Genomic DNA, 18,480 nt, shown 5'->3' on the forward strand with positions numbered 1-18,480 from the left:
ATAGGTCAGAAAAGAGGAAACAGCATAATATGTGCTCTTGTAGTACAGTAAGTTGAGTTAATGTACTTTGTAACATTACACCTCTGCATACATACAGCACAGGGTGGGTGGCTGGCCTTACCTTGGGCTCTGGTTTGCCTGTCATGGTCTTGAGCAGCTGGTGCAGATGGGGCCAGTTCCCCTGGGAGTACCAGCCCGGTTTGTCCAGAGACGGCAGGCCCTCGCTCTCCTCCACATCGTTCACTGAGAGAGAGAGAGAGAGAGAGAGAGAGAGAGAGAGAGAATCAGATACACTGCAGCCAGCTGCTACATGACCACACAGCCTCGCCGAGCAGCGTCAGCTACACACCTCACCACAGAACTCACCAGCAGGCCCACAGGGAAAACACAACAGCAGAGTGTCAATTATATACTTCAATACTTCCTGTACAGCAGTGGTGGTTCCCTGTGTGGGGGGGTCAGGGACTGGCACAGGTTTGGATGGATAAAGGATAATTTATTTTTATTTTACAGACTTTGTTTATTTATTTCTTTTTGTGGATTACTGGATACTGATAGCCTGGGGAGACCAGCCTGATCTTGCAAGCTTCACATTAGTTTCTCTCTCACAGATCACTCTGTAATTTCCCCAATCTCCATGGGGAGGAACCAGGTCAGAAAATGACCTGCGTTCTGACCTAAAGTTTGCCCCTTATAGTGGAAGGCAGCTTGTGATTGGTTCATGTAGTTGTCAGTCAGACCAGGCTCATTCCACTTTCTGTCCGTTGAAGCTAGATTGACAACTTAATGAATATTTCCATCCCACGAGACTATCTATGGTCCATAAAAGTTTGAATAAATACAGACCACCTTTATGTTTAACAAAAGGTGTAATTGAAGCTACTTTGGGTGTTTCCTTGAGATATTGGGTAGTAACTATATTCAAAGGTGTGGAAGTTGTGTGTATTGCATTCCAGCAGCTATCCCTTCAACTGAGCAGTGGAGTTTCCCCAAGCCCCAACCTCAGCGATTTTTACCAGCATCCAATAAGGAAGTGACCACAACTGTAGTAACCGGAAGTGCCACTAGGGCGTGGTGCCAAGACCGAGCAGTTTTTCTTTGACTCACTTGTTAGACAGGCCGTTTTCAAAGTCTTAATAAACCTTTACAGCCTGGGCCACAAAACCATGTTAGTCTGTATGTTTAGGTCATATCTCCATGACAACATGTGAATTTTTTAGGACCACGCTAGTTTTTATTTTATCGGAGGTTAAAATGTATTGGCGCAATCTCTTGAGTGACAGCTCTCCGCCCGTTGTCCCTCACTTTGCCTCGGAGGTATTACGTCAGCTATCTCCCTCCCCCTCACAAAATGGCGACGCGCACAAACCAGGATTATTGGATGCCGTGTGAATAACTGAGGTCAGCCCGGATGCTACATCCATATTATTTACTATCTATGAGTTTCCCCAGTGGGCTGTGAGTGAAAGCAGAGCAGACCCAGCCATGGCCCTTATGTCCCGGTCCAACCCTGCTACGCACCACGTGTCAGCCAGGAACACTTCCAAAACCCTCACATTTAGCCTGTTAACAAACCACACAGCAATGCATTCAACCATTCTGAGCTCATGAATAATGACTGAGGTTTTTTCAGATTTTTGGCCAGATTTATGTTTGTTTTTTAAGAAAAAAGATCAGACGACACAGACTGAGAATGCGGTTTTTTCTGTGTAACTAAAATGCATTCCTATTGCCCTTCATAGAGAAAAGACAGACACAGAAGCTGCTCTTCCCTGTAGGCTGACCTACTGTTCAACAGTCACTTTTCCCTTCTCCTGACCACAAGTGTGAATCATTACAGCTCTAAAGCAGAGGTATACAGTTGAGATTGTATCACGTGAGGCTGTGCAGATACATGTCTCTCGATCACCTGCTGAAATGCTCAAACTTCTTTACAGAGCAGTGGAAGCTAGGGAAGACAATTGATAATCTACTACTAACTTTTACCAATACCTTTGTCAAATATAAATATGTGGACATTTTCTGTTCCAATACTAATATTCCGTGCATGAAACGATGAGTGTAACAATATGTCAAACAACTACATCCAAACATATTCAATGTAGTGTCCAGAATAGGCCTGTTCTGATTGGCGATCAGAAGGGATGTTTAACGATTGTTTTTTTTCCAAAGACGATAGGTTCACCTCTTAAAGCACCTTTAACAAATGTATAGGGTTGTAACAATACACGTATTTGTACCGAACCGTCACAAATACAGACCTGTATAGTGGTTATCCCCTCTTAAAGTAAAGGCTATTTTAATGGAGGCCGGACACTGCAGGTCAATAGGGTAACATTTGTAACTTATAGATATCATCATGAAACGTTGGCAGTTGATTACTTACATTAAGATAATACTTTTTATATTACAATTTTTTTCAGAAATGTTTGAATGAATATGCAAATTTGGCAATATCTAATTAATTATGCGTACTTTTGCATTTTTTTTAAACCCCAAAACTAGGTGTTGGAAATAGCCAGAGTTAAAGTCATTATTTAATGTTTTCAAAATGTTAGTCTCCATATTCTGTTTTGTAAAAACATTGGACACTAATATGTTGTAAAAATAAAATAATTCCTTTAACGCTGGCCATTTCTTACACCTAGTTTTTTTCTTTTTAATGCAAATGTACGCATATAACATGGACACAAAAGAGTATCAATATTGGATCTTTGAATGTATTTATAAGTCCCCGAAAAGATGCACGTTCCAGGATGAATTGCTCCTTGAAAAGCTCTTGTTAGGGTTACGGTGACACAGAGGACAGCTAATTTGGAACGGAATAGCTGTTCCGTTCCACGAGAAAAAGTAAGTAACTCTGAAGTACTTACCGTTCAAAAGTAATTAAATCATCGGAAAAACTACTCAGATTACTGTCTCGTGCCACAAGCTCGGTTTCAGGGAGCACATTGGGATTATTATGGACCTCTGTATTTCTAGAACCCTGCATACGGCCATGCTCACCCAACCCCCCCCCCCCCACCTCCCCACCACCCACACACACACACGATTGGATCTTCGATTGGCCATTAGATGTTGCTTGAATGATCTGAAGGACCCAATGCCCAACCTTAGTCCATTTTTGGAGTTTGAGCCATACTTACTAAAAGCATATCTCTGCTCCTATTGCTTCACCTTTGAACATTCTTATTTGAATCTTTCCAGTCTGAACAATATAGGTGAAATGGACAAATAAGATTTTTGCTAGATTCTAGCAAATGCTAACACATACATGCAATCATATATGATGCATTTCTATTTGCGGCAAGTGCTGTGAAGCATGTTTAATTAAGTGAATGACTAGCCTTTTCCTGTGGTATGCTTCCCTTGGCTGCTCTATAGGATTCAATAGAGCCCCTTCAAGTAAGTAATGGCTGTTCTTCACAGACAGACAGTCTTTAAATTGACTGACTGGTATTTAAGAGCGGCAGCAGCAGCTTAGAATACCATCCTCACTCTCACTGAGGAGATCTTAGTGTTTTACAGAGTACGGACCATCACAGGTTCAAACTGGGGTTAAATATGCTATAAATATTGTGACAGGAGAGAGTGAAAGAACAGGGATAAAGAAAAACCTGAGCTTCTGTACACACACACACACACACACACACACACACACACTGGTGGCAACAGCTGTGAGGACGATGGACTTTGAGAGAAAGTGGAATGAGTGGTATGTGGTCTGGAGCTGAAAGAAGTGTGAAGAACCGTACAGCTCAGATGAGCAGCAGCTTTGACAAGGATCTGTTTTTGGCATTTTCACTGCAATGAATCAATGATGTACAATACCTCCCGGAGCCTGAGGTTATGAAGTGAGTCATGTAGCACCTTTCTCTGTGATCACAGCCTATTATTAAATTACTGTTTGACAAGGTTTTCACTGCCACATAACTTAGTCCCGGCCAACCTTAACAGTAGGATAAATAAAAGCACACATTTGGATTTATTAACCCATGATTAACATACATTAAACCCTGTATCATTAAGGCCAGACTTGCATAATAAATTTTTTTTGCACAATCCAGGAAAAGACAAACCTGCTGAAAGATGACAAGACTATAGAGTCTCATTCCTGCTCTCCCGGCTGATGCTAGAGCTAGCATTAAAAGGCAGACTATGCAACATTTGAATGAATAAAATTAATTAAAGAGTCACTCAAAAACAATCCCTCTCAATGATCACTTCTGCACCACTAGAATATGTGGTGGTGTGTTTATCTGCACAGTCCTCCTCTCTCTGGCTGTATTCTACACAGTAGCATTTGTTGGTATTGTTTTGTTGCAGGGAGTAGCTTGGGTCTAAGCCTAGAAACGTCCCTAAGGAGCAAAAGAAACCATAACAAAGCAAAATACAGCCAGTGGGGAGGACTGTGCAGGTAAACACACCACCACACATTCTAGTGAAGCAAAAGTGATCATTGAGTCGGATAACTTTTGTGTGACATGTTACATGTCATGCTAACTATCAGGAGACATTTACGGTTCGGTGTCTTGCTCAGGAACACTTGGACATGTGGCGGGGAGACTGGGGATCGAACCACCGACCCTATAGTTGGGGGTTCACCTCCCTATCCACTTCACCACAGCCCCCCTTGACTCTATAATTTAATTTTTAATTAAAATGCTGCTTAGTCAACTTGTACAAAAACAACAAGGTGACAAGGTTTGATTTTGGCTTTGCCTTGTGAGCCAATCATGAGCTATCCAGCGTATTTGCGCCGCTTGTTGTGATTGCTCGATTGGGGATAATGTTCTGATTACGTCTTGTAATAGCAGTGTTTTTAAATATGGCGGGCATGAAGTTTGAGTTGGTTTGGTTGGTCAGGATAATCCTCCCCGTGATTTAAGCGGTTCCCAGTTCCACACCGGCTCAGAACCGGCCACCAAACTGCCTCGTGGAAAAGAGGTAATAGATCCCACGTTCAGACCTAACGTTATTCCCTCAGGGGAAGGCAGCCACTGATCGCTTCATGAAGTCGTCAATGTATAGTAAAGTTCTGAATCCCTGATTTAGAGCTGTAGTCATCTCTACAAATGCTTTAAATTCCTCTCAATAAAATCTATTATAACAGAGAAATGTGAAGAGTTCAGAATAACAAGTGATGTTCCAACTAAAAAAAGGAGAGGCCGCTGTGTTCGGAGGCCAGAGAAGGAGGAAATGCAGATGTTTTTTTTCTGCCAACGTGGCAAAACGTGGTTGAAGAGCGAGGAGGCAGAGAGATGAGAGTGATATTTCAGAGAGTGGATCATGGTGTCTTCACACATAATGTATCCCCAGTGTTATTGCTGGCACAGAGACAATCCAGATGAGTGGGAGCATTCCAGCAGGCGAGTGCTGCCAGTGCACACCTTCAACACCAGCATCCAGGATCAGATGCCTGGGCCCGGGGAAGGTAACTGGAGTCATGGGCCAGGAGGAGCCCAGCCAATGAAATGTTGGCAGCTGATATCAATCTCACTAACAGAAAAAACAGCTGTTTGAAATCTTCAAGTTACGTTTAGAGAAGATCACAGCTGGACCGACATCTGTTTCCAAATACCATATACAAATATAACACAAGATGTACCATACAGTGAACACTATCTAAGCAGCGCTGCTTTATTAGAGGGTCTGTGTCTGTGAGATGCATTCTTCTACCTTAATACAATGGAGGGGAATGGAACTTAGTATTTGGTGATATAAAAGAAAAAAGAAAATGTAAAAAAAAAAAATCAGAAACAGTATCATGATTATAAAGAGAGACCATGAAATATACAAAAAAAAATGTGTTATGTTAAAAACACTGAAAAATATGAGCCTTCCTAATTTCTGGGAATATGCTTAGTACTTTCCTTTTTAAGAGTGAGATGAGGTGATCAATCTAAATCTCATAGAACTAGTTTTTGACAAATTGATCTGCCCTGCTAATCTGTGCTGCCTCTCTGGTGACAGCGCTGATACAAACAGTGAGCACATGTCTCTGTGGTACCAGACCTGAAAACCTCTCAGTCACCACAATACACTGGGAAGCTCTTCACGGACACTGTTGTTATTAAATATAAGGCAGAGAGTGTTACGGAAAACAAATCCCCCTGAACCATGACGTGTGATATATATCAGTGATTCCTGAGAAGCGGGACAAAATACTGTCTTGCGATAGTAACTGCTGTTATGTTTAAAAATAAAAATATTTAAAATTGAAGATGTTATTAGGGATTAAGAATAGAATGTCTGGAGCACAATTATCCCCTTAAATTTAATTGTATCATTATTATGTCAAATATATGACACCTATTATCTTCTCACGACGTCCAAAACAGTGTGTTAAAAGTTCCTAAAATGTTAATTTCTGTTATTTTTATCTGTTTGATAACCATTGGTAATTAAATATCTTTGGTTTTGATTGGCCATACCAAAGAAATGAATTGAAGATGTCTGTCCATGCTTTGGGAACTTTTTATGGGTGTTTTCACCATGTGTAAGAAGCCTAAATGAGTGAGTGCATGATAGAGTAAAGTGTGGGGCTTGATAGAGCAGCTGGTCAACTCACCCAGGGTCCTAAAGGGCCTCTGCTGGGGCACCAGGGAGAAGAACCCGGGCTTCAGGGCATTGGTGATGATCACGTCGAATAGTTCTTCGAAATCCTTCCTGCAGCAGCCAGAGAAACAACATTAACCTCTGTGATAGGCGCCTGGCGTCTGTGTGAAGGACAATGCCTGGACAGCATCCAAACACACTGACTTACACCAGCAACAAATAGCTCAATCAAGGCTAAACAGTTTGTACGGATGATGGAAAACATAGAGCCACAAACAGTGTACACATACGGGGGCCTCTGAGGAAATACGTAGATTAATTAAGTAAACACTTTGAGAAAGCAGTATACACTCCCACAGAATTCCCGAGTATTATCTGTAGCAGCACTTGTAAGGAGAAATTCCATTGAATCTTCCATATACAGTGAGAGAAACGCAGCTTCCAGGTACTGGACAAACACTACTATGGGGTGGGGTAGCAGCTTCTACTTTTACTTTATCTGCATCATAAAATAACTAATGTGTAGTAAGCAGTGTTGGGAGTAACGCGTTACGTAAAGTAAAGCATTACTGTAATGCATTACGTTTTGCTGTAACGCGGTAATGTAAGGCATTACAGCAAAAAAAATGGTAATGTGTAACGCGGTACAAAGCTCAGAAACGCGCGTTACAATGCATTTTAACCCGAAATTGACTGGTTTGTTGTTTTTATACAAATTGGCCAACACCGCGAAAGGAGAGGAGAAAAAAACCCGCGCTAATGTTACTGCTTGAGGAGAAGAAAACTCGATTTGCTGCTACAATTGATTCCAAAGATGCGCTAGCCTACTGGCTTCCGTCTCACTGCCCAAGTTATTGAAAACGTTTGTGGTGTTTGGAGACTCTGACGTGAAAGCACGTATCACTCTGCAGTTACTGTGCTCAACGAGCAGCGGGTGCTGCCGCGAGCCCCTCCCCGTCTCAAAGCACTAAGAGGCGGTCAGTCTCGGAGCAGCCCCTCGGAGCGAGTCCCAGCCTGCTGTCACACAAATTATGAAATCTTAACATAACGGCGGCAGTGATGGTGCGTAAAGGACAGCAGAGTTGGCAAGCTCTCCTCAGCACTACAAGTGCTGCAGCAAAAAAGTCACAATAAGAGTTGATCGCTTTGTCGATTCATGCCTCTGACACACACGTCGACTCCCAACATAATGAGTCGAGGCTTTGAATCCAATGCTGGGGGTGTTGAGCTCTTTGGCGATTTCCCGTGCCTTTTTATAGCCTACTATAGTCTCACCGCGTTCTCTCTCCCAGCGCAAAAACGCACGTCCCAGCTGCTTCAGAGCGCACAACCAGTGTTCCACCCGAAAAAAAGAAAAGAAACAAGGTGGACACAGACCCTTAAGCTGAATGATCGCTCTGGTAACGGGCATTCCCTTACTGGACGCCGAATATTAGACCCCACGTATAAGACGACCTGACTTTTTACGACCTATTTGTAGGGGAAACCCCCAGTCTTATATTAAAAACATCACCGCTGCTTGTAACACTTTTACATTGGTGAAGTTTGTATTTATCAATGTAGGGAGTTGCGAGGCAAGTGCAGGCTGAGCTTTTTTTTCCAGCACCCCCTGTTGAGAATATGTTCCCGCGGCTATTCTTTGGAACAACTAAAAAAGGCAAAAGTTGATGATGATGTGAACAACTTGTTCGTGCTTTTAAGTCGCCAGAACGCATGAAACAAGTTTTTGAGGCTCAATTTACTTTTTTCAATCTACAGTAGTAGGCTCTAGTTCTATTGATATTAATATAGGCTAAATAAATACCTATAAAGATACAGTATTTCTATTATAAAATGTATTGCACCATGAGCCATAACTGTGACCATTATATTATATAGCCTACTTTTGTTAGCCTTAAGCCTAGCTCAGTCATTATGCCATACCATCTCACCTCCTGCTGTGTAATGAGCTGCATTGAAAACAAGAAGATCTATTGAGAACACCAAATCCATATTTCCTGTTATTTTGATGAAAGTAATGCAAAAGTAATGTAAAAGTAGTGTAATGCCTTACAATTCAAAGACAGTAATATTGTAATGTAACTAACTACTTTGAAATGACAGTAACAAGTAATACATACCGCATTACGCTTTTGAAGTAACTTGCCCAACACTGGTAGTAAGCTTAAATAAAAGTTAGCCTCTGATGCAAGTTGTACTGATGCAGAGACAAACAGACTGAGCAGTGTGGTTTAAAGTCTGGAACATGAATATAATCAACTTAAGAATGCTTGCATGCATTCTTCACTCAGCAAATGACCTTAAGTCAAAAGCTGTTATTTTGTCATGGTTCCAAAGACAGTTGGCGGGGTCAGGATTCCAACAAATATTTCTCTCTAGGACAGGGTGTTCAGTTGAAGTAGTTGTCAGGGAGCCCTGGCTGCCCCGGCCATGAACCACACTGTCCCTGCTTTTATGTGCAACCGGTGAACTTTGTGTAACTAACTAAGATTAAGAAGATTTTACTTTCAAAACGAAGTTGAGAAGAAGTCATGTTACTGCAGTGAAGGTGAAGCTAAAGACAGTCATCACTTCATTTAAGTTGAGACACTGCAGACAATAACGTAATTTTTTCCAGCACTTGTCAAGTTGGAGATTTTTGTCTGTTTTGCTTCCATAACGCTTTCATTCTGTCGACTTCATTCTGAACCAGAAATCTCAACTTCTAAACCACATACATCAACTAAACTTTCCATAATCATTCTTACGCACTAATGTTATTACAGAAGGATTTTTTCATATGCTGTAAATTGTGTGATTTATATTACATTTCGTTCTTAAAAACATGCCTTTAAAGACCTGTACATAGTATTTTCTTTTTATTTCAAAATGAAAAAAGGCTCAACCAAAATCTGTTCTGCGGTTCGGGTTGGCATGGTTCGGGTCAGCACGGTAACCCTAGATCTGGTTTCTGTTTCCACCGCGGTCAGAATATGTGTAAGAGCATCGAGCTGTCGAACGCCGCTGTCGGCGGCAGCTATGTAACTCTCATGACATTGTAGGCGTGGGACACAGTGTATCCCACTGATTAATTCAATAAAGAGGAAAAACACCACACAATAAACAGAGAGCTGCACGCTGAACATTTTCTCTAAACACAAGACTCTTTACTCTTGATCACGCGTGATTACACACAGCGGTTTAACGCGAAAATGATTCTCTCGACCAATCAACGGAATGCAGTGTGAAGCTCCACACTTTTGGGAAGACTTACCCCAACGGAAGGGTGCCGATAATCTACATAGTTATTCAAACATTTCTGAAAATATGTTATACAAAAAATATTTCATAATGATTTATTTAAGTGATAACGTAACCCTATTCACATGCAGTGTCTCGTCTTAAACCAGAAATTAAGTTCAACACATAAGAGGATTTAACAACACCTAAATAATCTAAATGCAAGTGTTTTTATCTAGTGGAGGCCAACAGTACAAGCAGCCCCTCTGGATGGTGTGTTGGGTGTTGGCCAGTAGCCTCCTGTCAGGCAGCTCTAGTCATGTAGTGCTAGTTCTGACAGCAGACTGTCACTGGCCTCCAGCCGGTTCACTGCACACAAACAGCTGCAGGCCACTGACGGCTTTCCCTGGAAGAAGCACTGTGTAGTCGGTCTGAACCGACATTCAGACCCTGTAATCGACTTAATCTTGCACATGTGGATTATTTTCATGACCTCTTTCTAAAATCTTAATCAGCAATGATTTAATGAGAAAAAAATATAGGGGAGAACGGGGGAATCTGAGGCATGTGAGCCACCCCCTGTATCTAGGCAACGGTAAAAGTACATTTTCTTGCTGTCAACTTAATCAACTGGTGTGCCAAAGCAAATGTATTCACATAGAAAAACTTCTATCATACGTGTTGATGAACTACCAACATATAAAAACCATGTGATGATAGATTAGCCTGCAATGCTAAGAGAGGTAGTTTTTTCTCAAATTGTGGTGGTGGGGGAAAGTGAGCCAAATGCTGTGGGGGAAAGTGAGACAGTGTCTCACTTTCCCCCACCATGAGGCACAAGTTAAGTTTAGTCTTAAACATATTTTAATATAATATTACATAAGATATGTTTATTTTAATGTCATACACATTGTAGAAAAGCCATCATGCCAAGGAAATACACCAGGAAGACGACTTGGGGCAACCACACGGAAAGAGCACCTTCTCATTTTTCCCTGTAACCTTCAGGGCTGGAATGTAGAGTAGGCCTAGTTAGAGTATGACAGGCTGATGTTATAATCCAGTTGGGTCTTCTCCTGTGTTCTGAGTAATGCCCATTTCTAGGAAACATCCTGAATTAATGGGAAATGTGTAAATTTGAGTGATAAATCATTTTAGCTCGCTTAGAGGGGAGCAAATGTAAAAAGTGCCTCAGATTACCCCGTTCTCCCCTATATGTGACATTTAAAATATTTCTTTTTACAAGACATTCAAGTTATTTTCTAATTTTCAAGTGGCAATATTTAAAATAGTTTACTTGATTTGCAAGAAATACAAGATATATATTTTCTTATGTTTAAGAGAACACACTCAAATGTGACATTTTCATTGCAAGCAATGCTTTGATTTCAGTGGGAAATATTCAGTTAATAACCATAAATAGTCCATCTGTTCAATTACTTCATAAAAAAATAATCAGAAAGATGTTTCATTTGATAAAATATCCAGGCTTTAATAGTTCGGCATATTTACAGTGAAAACCTTGTCGGTGAACTAGTTTAGGAGGACATAAGAGTAAAATAATCCTTCATTAATCGTAATCGAGGTAAAATGTTAAATTAATACAGATATTGATTTGAGGTGAAATCACCCAGGCCTACTGTGCAGTGAAATGGGAGAGGTCGTCTTTCACAACAAAGGTTTTCTTCAACAGTGAAGTGCAGATGTGATGAGACACAGGGGAGAAAGAGAAAGAGAGAGAGAGAAAATTTGGTCATGTGGCACCTAAATTGCGGAAGTACTTCCCAAAAGAATAGTTAGTTTGACAAACTTAGGTTGTAGGGAAAAAAAGGAAGGATCGTAAAGCAGGCGGACCCAATCAGTGAACAAAGCACACTTCTCCACAAAACTACCTCTGGCTAGATGAAGCCGGCCCAACTTCCTCTTGGTGCTATCACAACATAAATCTGCATCCCCCCGACCTTGTAAAGTGGTGACTTGAACATGATTTGGAGCACACACACTCATACACAGCTGGGGCTCTGACTTGCTCTCCTTGGGAGGTGACACATGCCGCTGCGCTTGAGGTCACAGACAGGGGTGAGGAACAACAGGAATGACCAGGCTACTCGCTGAACAGGAAATGGTGAGGGAGGGAGGGGGGCGTGGGGTAGGTGATAGGGGTAGGGGGGCCCCGTGAGACAAACTGGCATTCAGGCCTAGAACAGCTTTACTCAACCTCCAGATCTGCTGGACTTCAGAAAACATTGAGCTCTGAGCATGGGAAGTGAAAAAGCAGATCACCTAACAGCCCCTTCCAAAGAACAACAGGGTCCTAGAGTTGTCACAGCACAGCAGTAACATGGACACTGTACTTTTTCAGGGCTCTCTTGCTGCTTGATCATGTGTATAACAGGGCGCAGGCTACAAAAATAAACCCAAAAACCACACAGTGTGCGCTACTAACAGCATGATGTCAGTAATACACAAAGCCAGTGTTGAACTACAAAAAGCTTGCTAAAACAATCAGTAAATCCCTTTGCTGCTCTCACCTTCGACTATACAATTAACACATATTATGCTCATTTTCAGGTTCCAAATTGTAATTTCTACTAGAAACTGTTTTCATGGTGTGGTGTAAAAAAAAAGTTATATTTCTCCCAGTGCCGTTGCTAAATCTCCTCTCTTCTGCCTCTGTCTGAAACGCTCGATTTTAGAGCCTAACTCTTTAATCCCCGTCTTCCAAAAAGCCCATGCCTGCTCTGATTGGCCCTGAACCTAACATTTCAACGTTACATTTACTCACGTAACAGTAATTGAGTCGTTTTTTGTGTGTAGTACTTTATAAAATCTGTAATTTTACTTTTACTTAAGAGTATGTTTTGTTTGTACAGTACAACGTTCATTTTAAAACATATCCGTTACTGGGTAAAAAAAAGGAAATAAAGGAAAAATCGGTGTGCATAAAAAACAATAGTTAAGTTACTGCTAATTCAAACTGAACATTTCCTACAGATACATTAAAAGCATTTAACTGGCGAAACGTGAGTTGACTATTTTGAAGCAGACACAGGAACTTCCCAGCTCTTCCCAGCTCCGCTGGCTTGCAGCATGTCTTCAGTGTTGGCCTCACAATGAAAGAGTAGAACAGAGTGCTTGCTATTTGCGTTTTCGTTACACTAAAAGCTTCATGAACGTTAGCCCGTTAGTAGCAGCCGCCAGTCATTCATTTGAAATGTAGCTTACGCTCGCTACGAAGAGCCTTAGGCTGCAGCAGCGCCATGGCAGCCAACTCCCCTCCACACAGGCATATAGTGTGAGTACACACACAGTCTGAAATAAGGCGTTGAGGAACTATACCAAAACATTTACAACAACCAATATAATTTAGCCTAAATTGTACAAATACACCCCCCATCCTTCTATTAAAAAAGTAACTAAATAACGTTTACTCTGACTACATTTTATATGAGCTACTTTTTACTTTTACTTGAGTAGATTTTAAGACTGGAAATTTAACTTTTACTTAAATAAAATGTCATCAAAGTAATGCAGACAGGGTACTGGACTTTTTAAGGAGGGGGCCAAGTCTTTGGTCCCTGTGTGGGCATTCTTACCCCAGGATGTGTTCACAGATCAGCCTACAGTAGTCACCGTGGGAGGTGGTGATGAGGAGTAGGACCTTCCCAGCATTCTTCATGCTGCGTAGCCAGGCCTTGACAGAGTCGGAGCAGGGCTGCAGGTATCGGCCCGGGTCCCTCTTCACACTGGGGAAGTAAGTCCCTGCATCCTCTGTACAGGAACACAAACATACTGTAGTTAGACTACTGACTTTTAATAATACTAATACTAATAATAATAATAGTTTAATTTTATAAAGCACCTTTAAAGACACCCAAGCTTAACAAAAGTACAGGGGGATGAAAAGAGAGTATCATCACAAGCAAGGACTGAAATGAAAATTTGAAATAAAATAAAATAAACACTAAAAACACAATCAAAACTGGTCTCTTAATGGAAGGGGACAAAGTTTGGGGCATTTTAACTTAAAGGCACAGAACAGAAAACTAAAACTAGATTTAGTCATATTGTAATGTAATGAAATGAATGGACCATTTATTTTTCAGTAATATCTACAGAAACTACCACCAGGTTGTCATAGACTACGCAAGTCTCTGCAATCTGTTTTGTGGTGTAATAAGACCAAATGATAATAAGTTAACCTAGCCTATTTCTTAAATAAATTACTTAAAAGTAATTGCCATTTGGCACTTGATAGAAACAGTAGCTGAACACACTTAAGCTAGAGTGTGTGGTGGTAAATGGCATGTTAATTGCTTTTAATAAAATGTAATGTTGCTTTAGCTTAACTACGGTACTTCCAGTAAAAAGTTACTGTTTGCTTTAGAACCTAAAGCTGAATGAATAAATGTTAGTGGGCATCGTGCTATTTTGACTTACTGGCACTAGCATATTAGTGCCTGGCTTGCCAGCTAGAGTAATTATCCAAAGATGAGCCTTCAGATGAAATAAACCAATAATGCATTAGCTTATTAAAATGACCAAATAGAACTTAACAGCATCAGCAATGAGCATTGTTTTCTTTTTCTAGAAGACGCAAATCAAAAAACATATCCCTTCCTGTATGTTACAGGTTTAATGTTGGCAATGGCTAGACACTTTACATGAGCTGCTGGACACAGCATAAATCAGTTGGAATCTCTGATAAAGAAAAAACTAAGTATCAAGAGTTTTTAACTTTGGTTTTGCTGTGTCCACAAATGCCAGGAACCAATGGTTAGCTACTGATTTGCTTTTGTTTTGTCATGCTTAATCCTCTGCATCAAATTCATGGAAACGGGAAGCTCAGGGTCATGCTCCCTTCTTCTGAGGAACTGTCGATGGTCTCTCATCAGTTCATCCTGCCAGTAAAGAGTTACAAAAGGCAGTGCTCTGGGGCCTCATTTATAAAGCTTGCGTACGCCCAGAAGAGGGCGCACGCCAATTTCTAAGCAAATATTGGGATTTATAAAAAACAAACTTGACGGGAAGAGTGCGGTCCTCCACGCAAACTCTGACCCATGCGTACGCACAGAAAGTGGAGAAAAGAGAAACGGCGACTCCGTCGGCACATGTATGAAGTGCGAGAACGAATGTGTTTGTGTAAAATGAATCCAGATATAGGCCTATTATTATAAGCCATGTAGGTCTATCATATAGGGAGTTCCTTTGCAAAACGGATGAAGCCATTCTTACAACTAATAAAAACAATTCCTCCACGGATTTTTCCATGGAGTGATACCAACAAAAACTAAACGAATTAGGATCTTAAATAGCCTACAAACGGAGATATATGAGTGCAAAAAAAAAACGTTTGAATAAGCTCTGCAGTTATGGCTATTAAAGAATAACCTATCTGCATGTTATTGGATTCATTCTGATAATATTGAGGTGGAATACAGCCTATTACTTTTACACTGACGCTGTTCTCGATGCCTCAGTCAGGCAGACAGGAGTACACAGTTCCACACACTAATCATAAGCCTACTGTACATTACATAGCCTACTGTGCTAATTTTTCGCGGCTTTTAGTCCGTTTTATCTATGTGTTTTTCTTTGTGTTTAAGCACGTCGTAACTGTGTTTTGAAAGGGACTGAAGTTTATTATTAACCCTCCGCCGCCCGTCACTGCACCGAGATGAATTCTCCGAATCTGTATCTCATGGGGGGTCTCAGTGTCCCCCGCTCGTGGCACAAACACTGCTGTGTGAGGATATGCACTTTTTTGCGTCCACTTTTATGTCGGATCGCTTCTTTTTATTTCGACCACAGCGTTCACAGAGATCGCCACAGGCTGCACTCTGACGCCTTTACCCTCACACTGTGCCACCAAACTAAATTTTCCCTGGTCGCCACTTCTCCAACGGGTACTTCGGCGTGACCGCAGTGATCCACACATGGACATATAAAGAAATGGACACCGTATTGAAACATGGCGCCCATTCATTCCTATGAAAGCTGCTCATAGGCGCAGAGAAGCAACAAGGAAGTATAATCCGGAAATTCCATCCGGCCCAAAGCATGACGTAGCATGGACGTAGCTGCATTATGGACCTATCAAGAAAGAGGGCGGCAAGCGTAGCGGACTGGAGGCGGGAGTAGAATCATTCTCGTTCTGTAGCATCTAGCCTGGCGAAAACAAACTGAAAGCCGTTAAAAGCCGTTGGGCTAATAAAACGCTTGAGGTGGCGTTTTGAAATGAGAAAACTTCAGTTTTAATAGTATATGGTCTAAAGATAAGTATGAGCCTGTGGCGTGTAGAGACGGGAGTCGGAGGCGGAGTGTCAAAAGACGGAGCTAACTGCTTTAATGACATTAATACACTTGTCGAGTAACAACAACGGAGCAGACAGTAAACTCTTGATAGTCTCAAAACGCCAACAAGACAAAAACAGGAAATTCCCCCAGTCATAACAGTTCCCCCGGAACCCCGGAACTTCAGTTCCATAGGTGAATTATGTAAGATCACTACACAAGCCCCCCCAGAATTCACCCATAGTCAAAGTCCCCGTGCCGGAAAGGCACGATGGCCCGGCCGCGACTAGAACGAGCGGCAGAGGCCGAAGAGGGGAGGGGCGTGGTGGGTGCGGCAGGACCAAGCCCAGGACTGGGCGGCAACGGCACCGACAAGGCGGCAGGGAGCCCAGCGGGGCGTGGCAACGGGGGGCGTCCACGGCGCGGAGCCTGGGCCAACTCCAACGGTCTGGAAATGTCCACGTGGGCAGGCTTGATCCTGTCGACAGAGACAGTCTCGGGCCTACCACCGACGTCCACGACCAGGCTCTTATCCCCGTGTTGCAAGACCCTAAACGGCCCGTCATAGGGGGGGCGCAACGGTCCACGGTGGGCGTCGTGGCGGATGAACACAAACTCCGCCGTGTGCAGATTGGGTGGCACCAGGGAAACGGGGGTGCAGTGATGCGAAGTGGGGACGGGCGCGAACTGCTTGGCGACCTCCAGCAGAGAGGACCGCTGCCTGGCCGCCGACCAGGGTGTTGTGGCGTTCGGAATGAAATCCCCTGGAACCCGCAGCACCTGACCGTAGACTAACTCGGCAGACGAGGACTGCAGGTCCTCCTTAGGCGCCGTCCGGAGCCCCAGCATCACCCAGGGAAGTTTGTCAAACCAGTTGCCGTCCGTCAAACTGGCACGCAAGGCCGCCTTCATGGAGCGATGGAACCGCTCGCACAAACCATTAGCCTGAGGATGGTATGCGGTAGTGCGATGCAGTTTAACCCCCAGATCCTTGGCAACCACATTCCAGATCTCCGAGGTAAACTGTGCACCCCGGTCGGAGGAGAGGTCCGAAGGTGTCCCAAAGCGCGCGACCCACGTGCCGATAAACGCACGGGCCACATCGGAAGACGATGTCGAGGTGAGTGGCACAGCTTCAGGCCAACGCGTCGTCCTGTCCACCATCGTGAGGAGGTGGGTGAAACCATGCGAAGGGGGGAGTGGCCCCACCAGGTCGATGTTGACATGGTCGAACCTCCTACCAGGGACGACGAATGGCTCCAACGGGGCCTTGGTGTGGCGGTGCACTTTTGCACGCTGACAGGACACACACGAGTCGACCCAGGCCCGTACGTCCTTCTTCAGTCCTTTCCAGACAAACTTCTGAGAGACCAGCCTCACGGACGCCCTCCTACCGGGATGGGACAGGCCGTGTATTGCCTCGAAAACAGCCCGCTGCCAGCCGGCAGGGACCAGTGGCCTGGGCTGGCCGGTGGAGAGGTCACACCATAACCTGACCCCTGAGTCGCCGATCGCCACTTTTTCCAGGCGCAGCCCGGTGTCCGAGTCTTTGAGGGACTGAAAACCGTGGTCCGTGGCCTGTTCCGCACTCATACGCGAGTAGTCGAGATCCAGCTGCACCGCGCCGACGATCACTCTGGAGAGGCAATCCGCGACCACGTTGGATTTGCCAGCGATGTGCCTGATGTCCGTGGTATACTCAGAGATGAATGACAGCTGGCGCTGTTGGCGGGCGGACCACGGCTCGGCTACCTTGGACATGGAGAACGTGAGGGGTTTGTGGTCCACAAAAACCGTAAACTGACGGCCCTCCAGGGCGAAGCGGAAATGACGGATTGCCAGCCAGACGCCGAGCAGCTCCCTGTCGAAAGTACTGTATTTGCGCTCCCGGGGTACCAGCTGGCGGCTGAAAAAGGCGAGCGGTTGCCAGGCGCCACCGTCCCACTGCTCTAACACCGCGCCAACCGCGTAGTCGGACGCGTCGGTTGTGAGGGCCACCTGAGCTCCGGGCAACGGGTGGACCAACAACGCGGCCCGGCTCAATGCAGTCTTAGTGTCCTCGAACGCTCTGTCCCTCTCTGCAGTCCAGTCGACGTCTTGGCCGGGCGCCTTGTCCTTGAGGGCCTCATACAGCGGGCGCATAGTGTGGGCCGCCCGGTGTATGAATCGGTGATAGAAGGTGACCATCCCCAGGAACTCCCGGAGCCCCCGGGCCGAACGTGGGCGGGGAAAGTTGGAAACAGCCTCCACCTTCGACGGAAGGGGGACGGCACCATCCCTGTTGATGAGGTGCCCGAGGAACTGGATGGACGGCACCCCAAAAACACACTTCGCCGGGTTAATGATCAAGCCGTGGCGGTCGAGCCTTGTGAAGAGGGCCCGGAGGTGTGTGAGGTGCTCCTCCTCCGA

The 18,480-nt window shown here is 43.9% G+C and overlaps 1 protein-coding gene across 2 annotated transcripts in view; it reads right to left on the bottom strand.

Moving 5' to 3' along the window:
- Positions 1–18,480, bottom strand: part of nt5dc1 (5'-nucleotidase domain containing 1) — a 71,068-nt gene that overhangs the window by 8,881 nt on the left and 43,707 nt on the right. For both annotated transcript variants that reach the window (XM_080047555.1, XM_080047556.1), the window contains 3 exons: positions 13,374–13,548; positions 6,572–6,669; positions 122–243 (listed from right to left, as the gene is read on the bottom strand). In XM_080047555.1, coding sequence (XP_079903681.1) covers positions 122–243; positions 6,572–6,669; positions 13,374–13,548 — 395 coding nt within the window. The remainder of the gene's footprint in view (positions 1–121; positions 244–6,571; positions 6,670–13,373; positions 13,549–18,480) is intronic.

Source organism: Ammodytes marinus (assembly GCF_949987685.1).
Source record: "Ammodytes marinus genome assembly, chromosome: 19".
Taxonomy (NCBI): domain Eukaryota; kingdom Metazoa; phylum Chordata; class Actinopteri; order Uranoscopiformes; family Ammodytidae; genus Ammodytes; species Ammodytes marinus.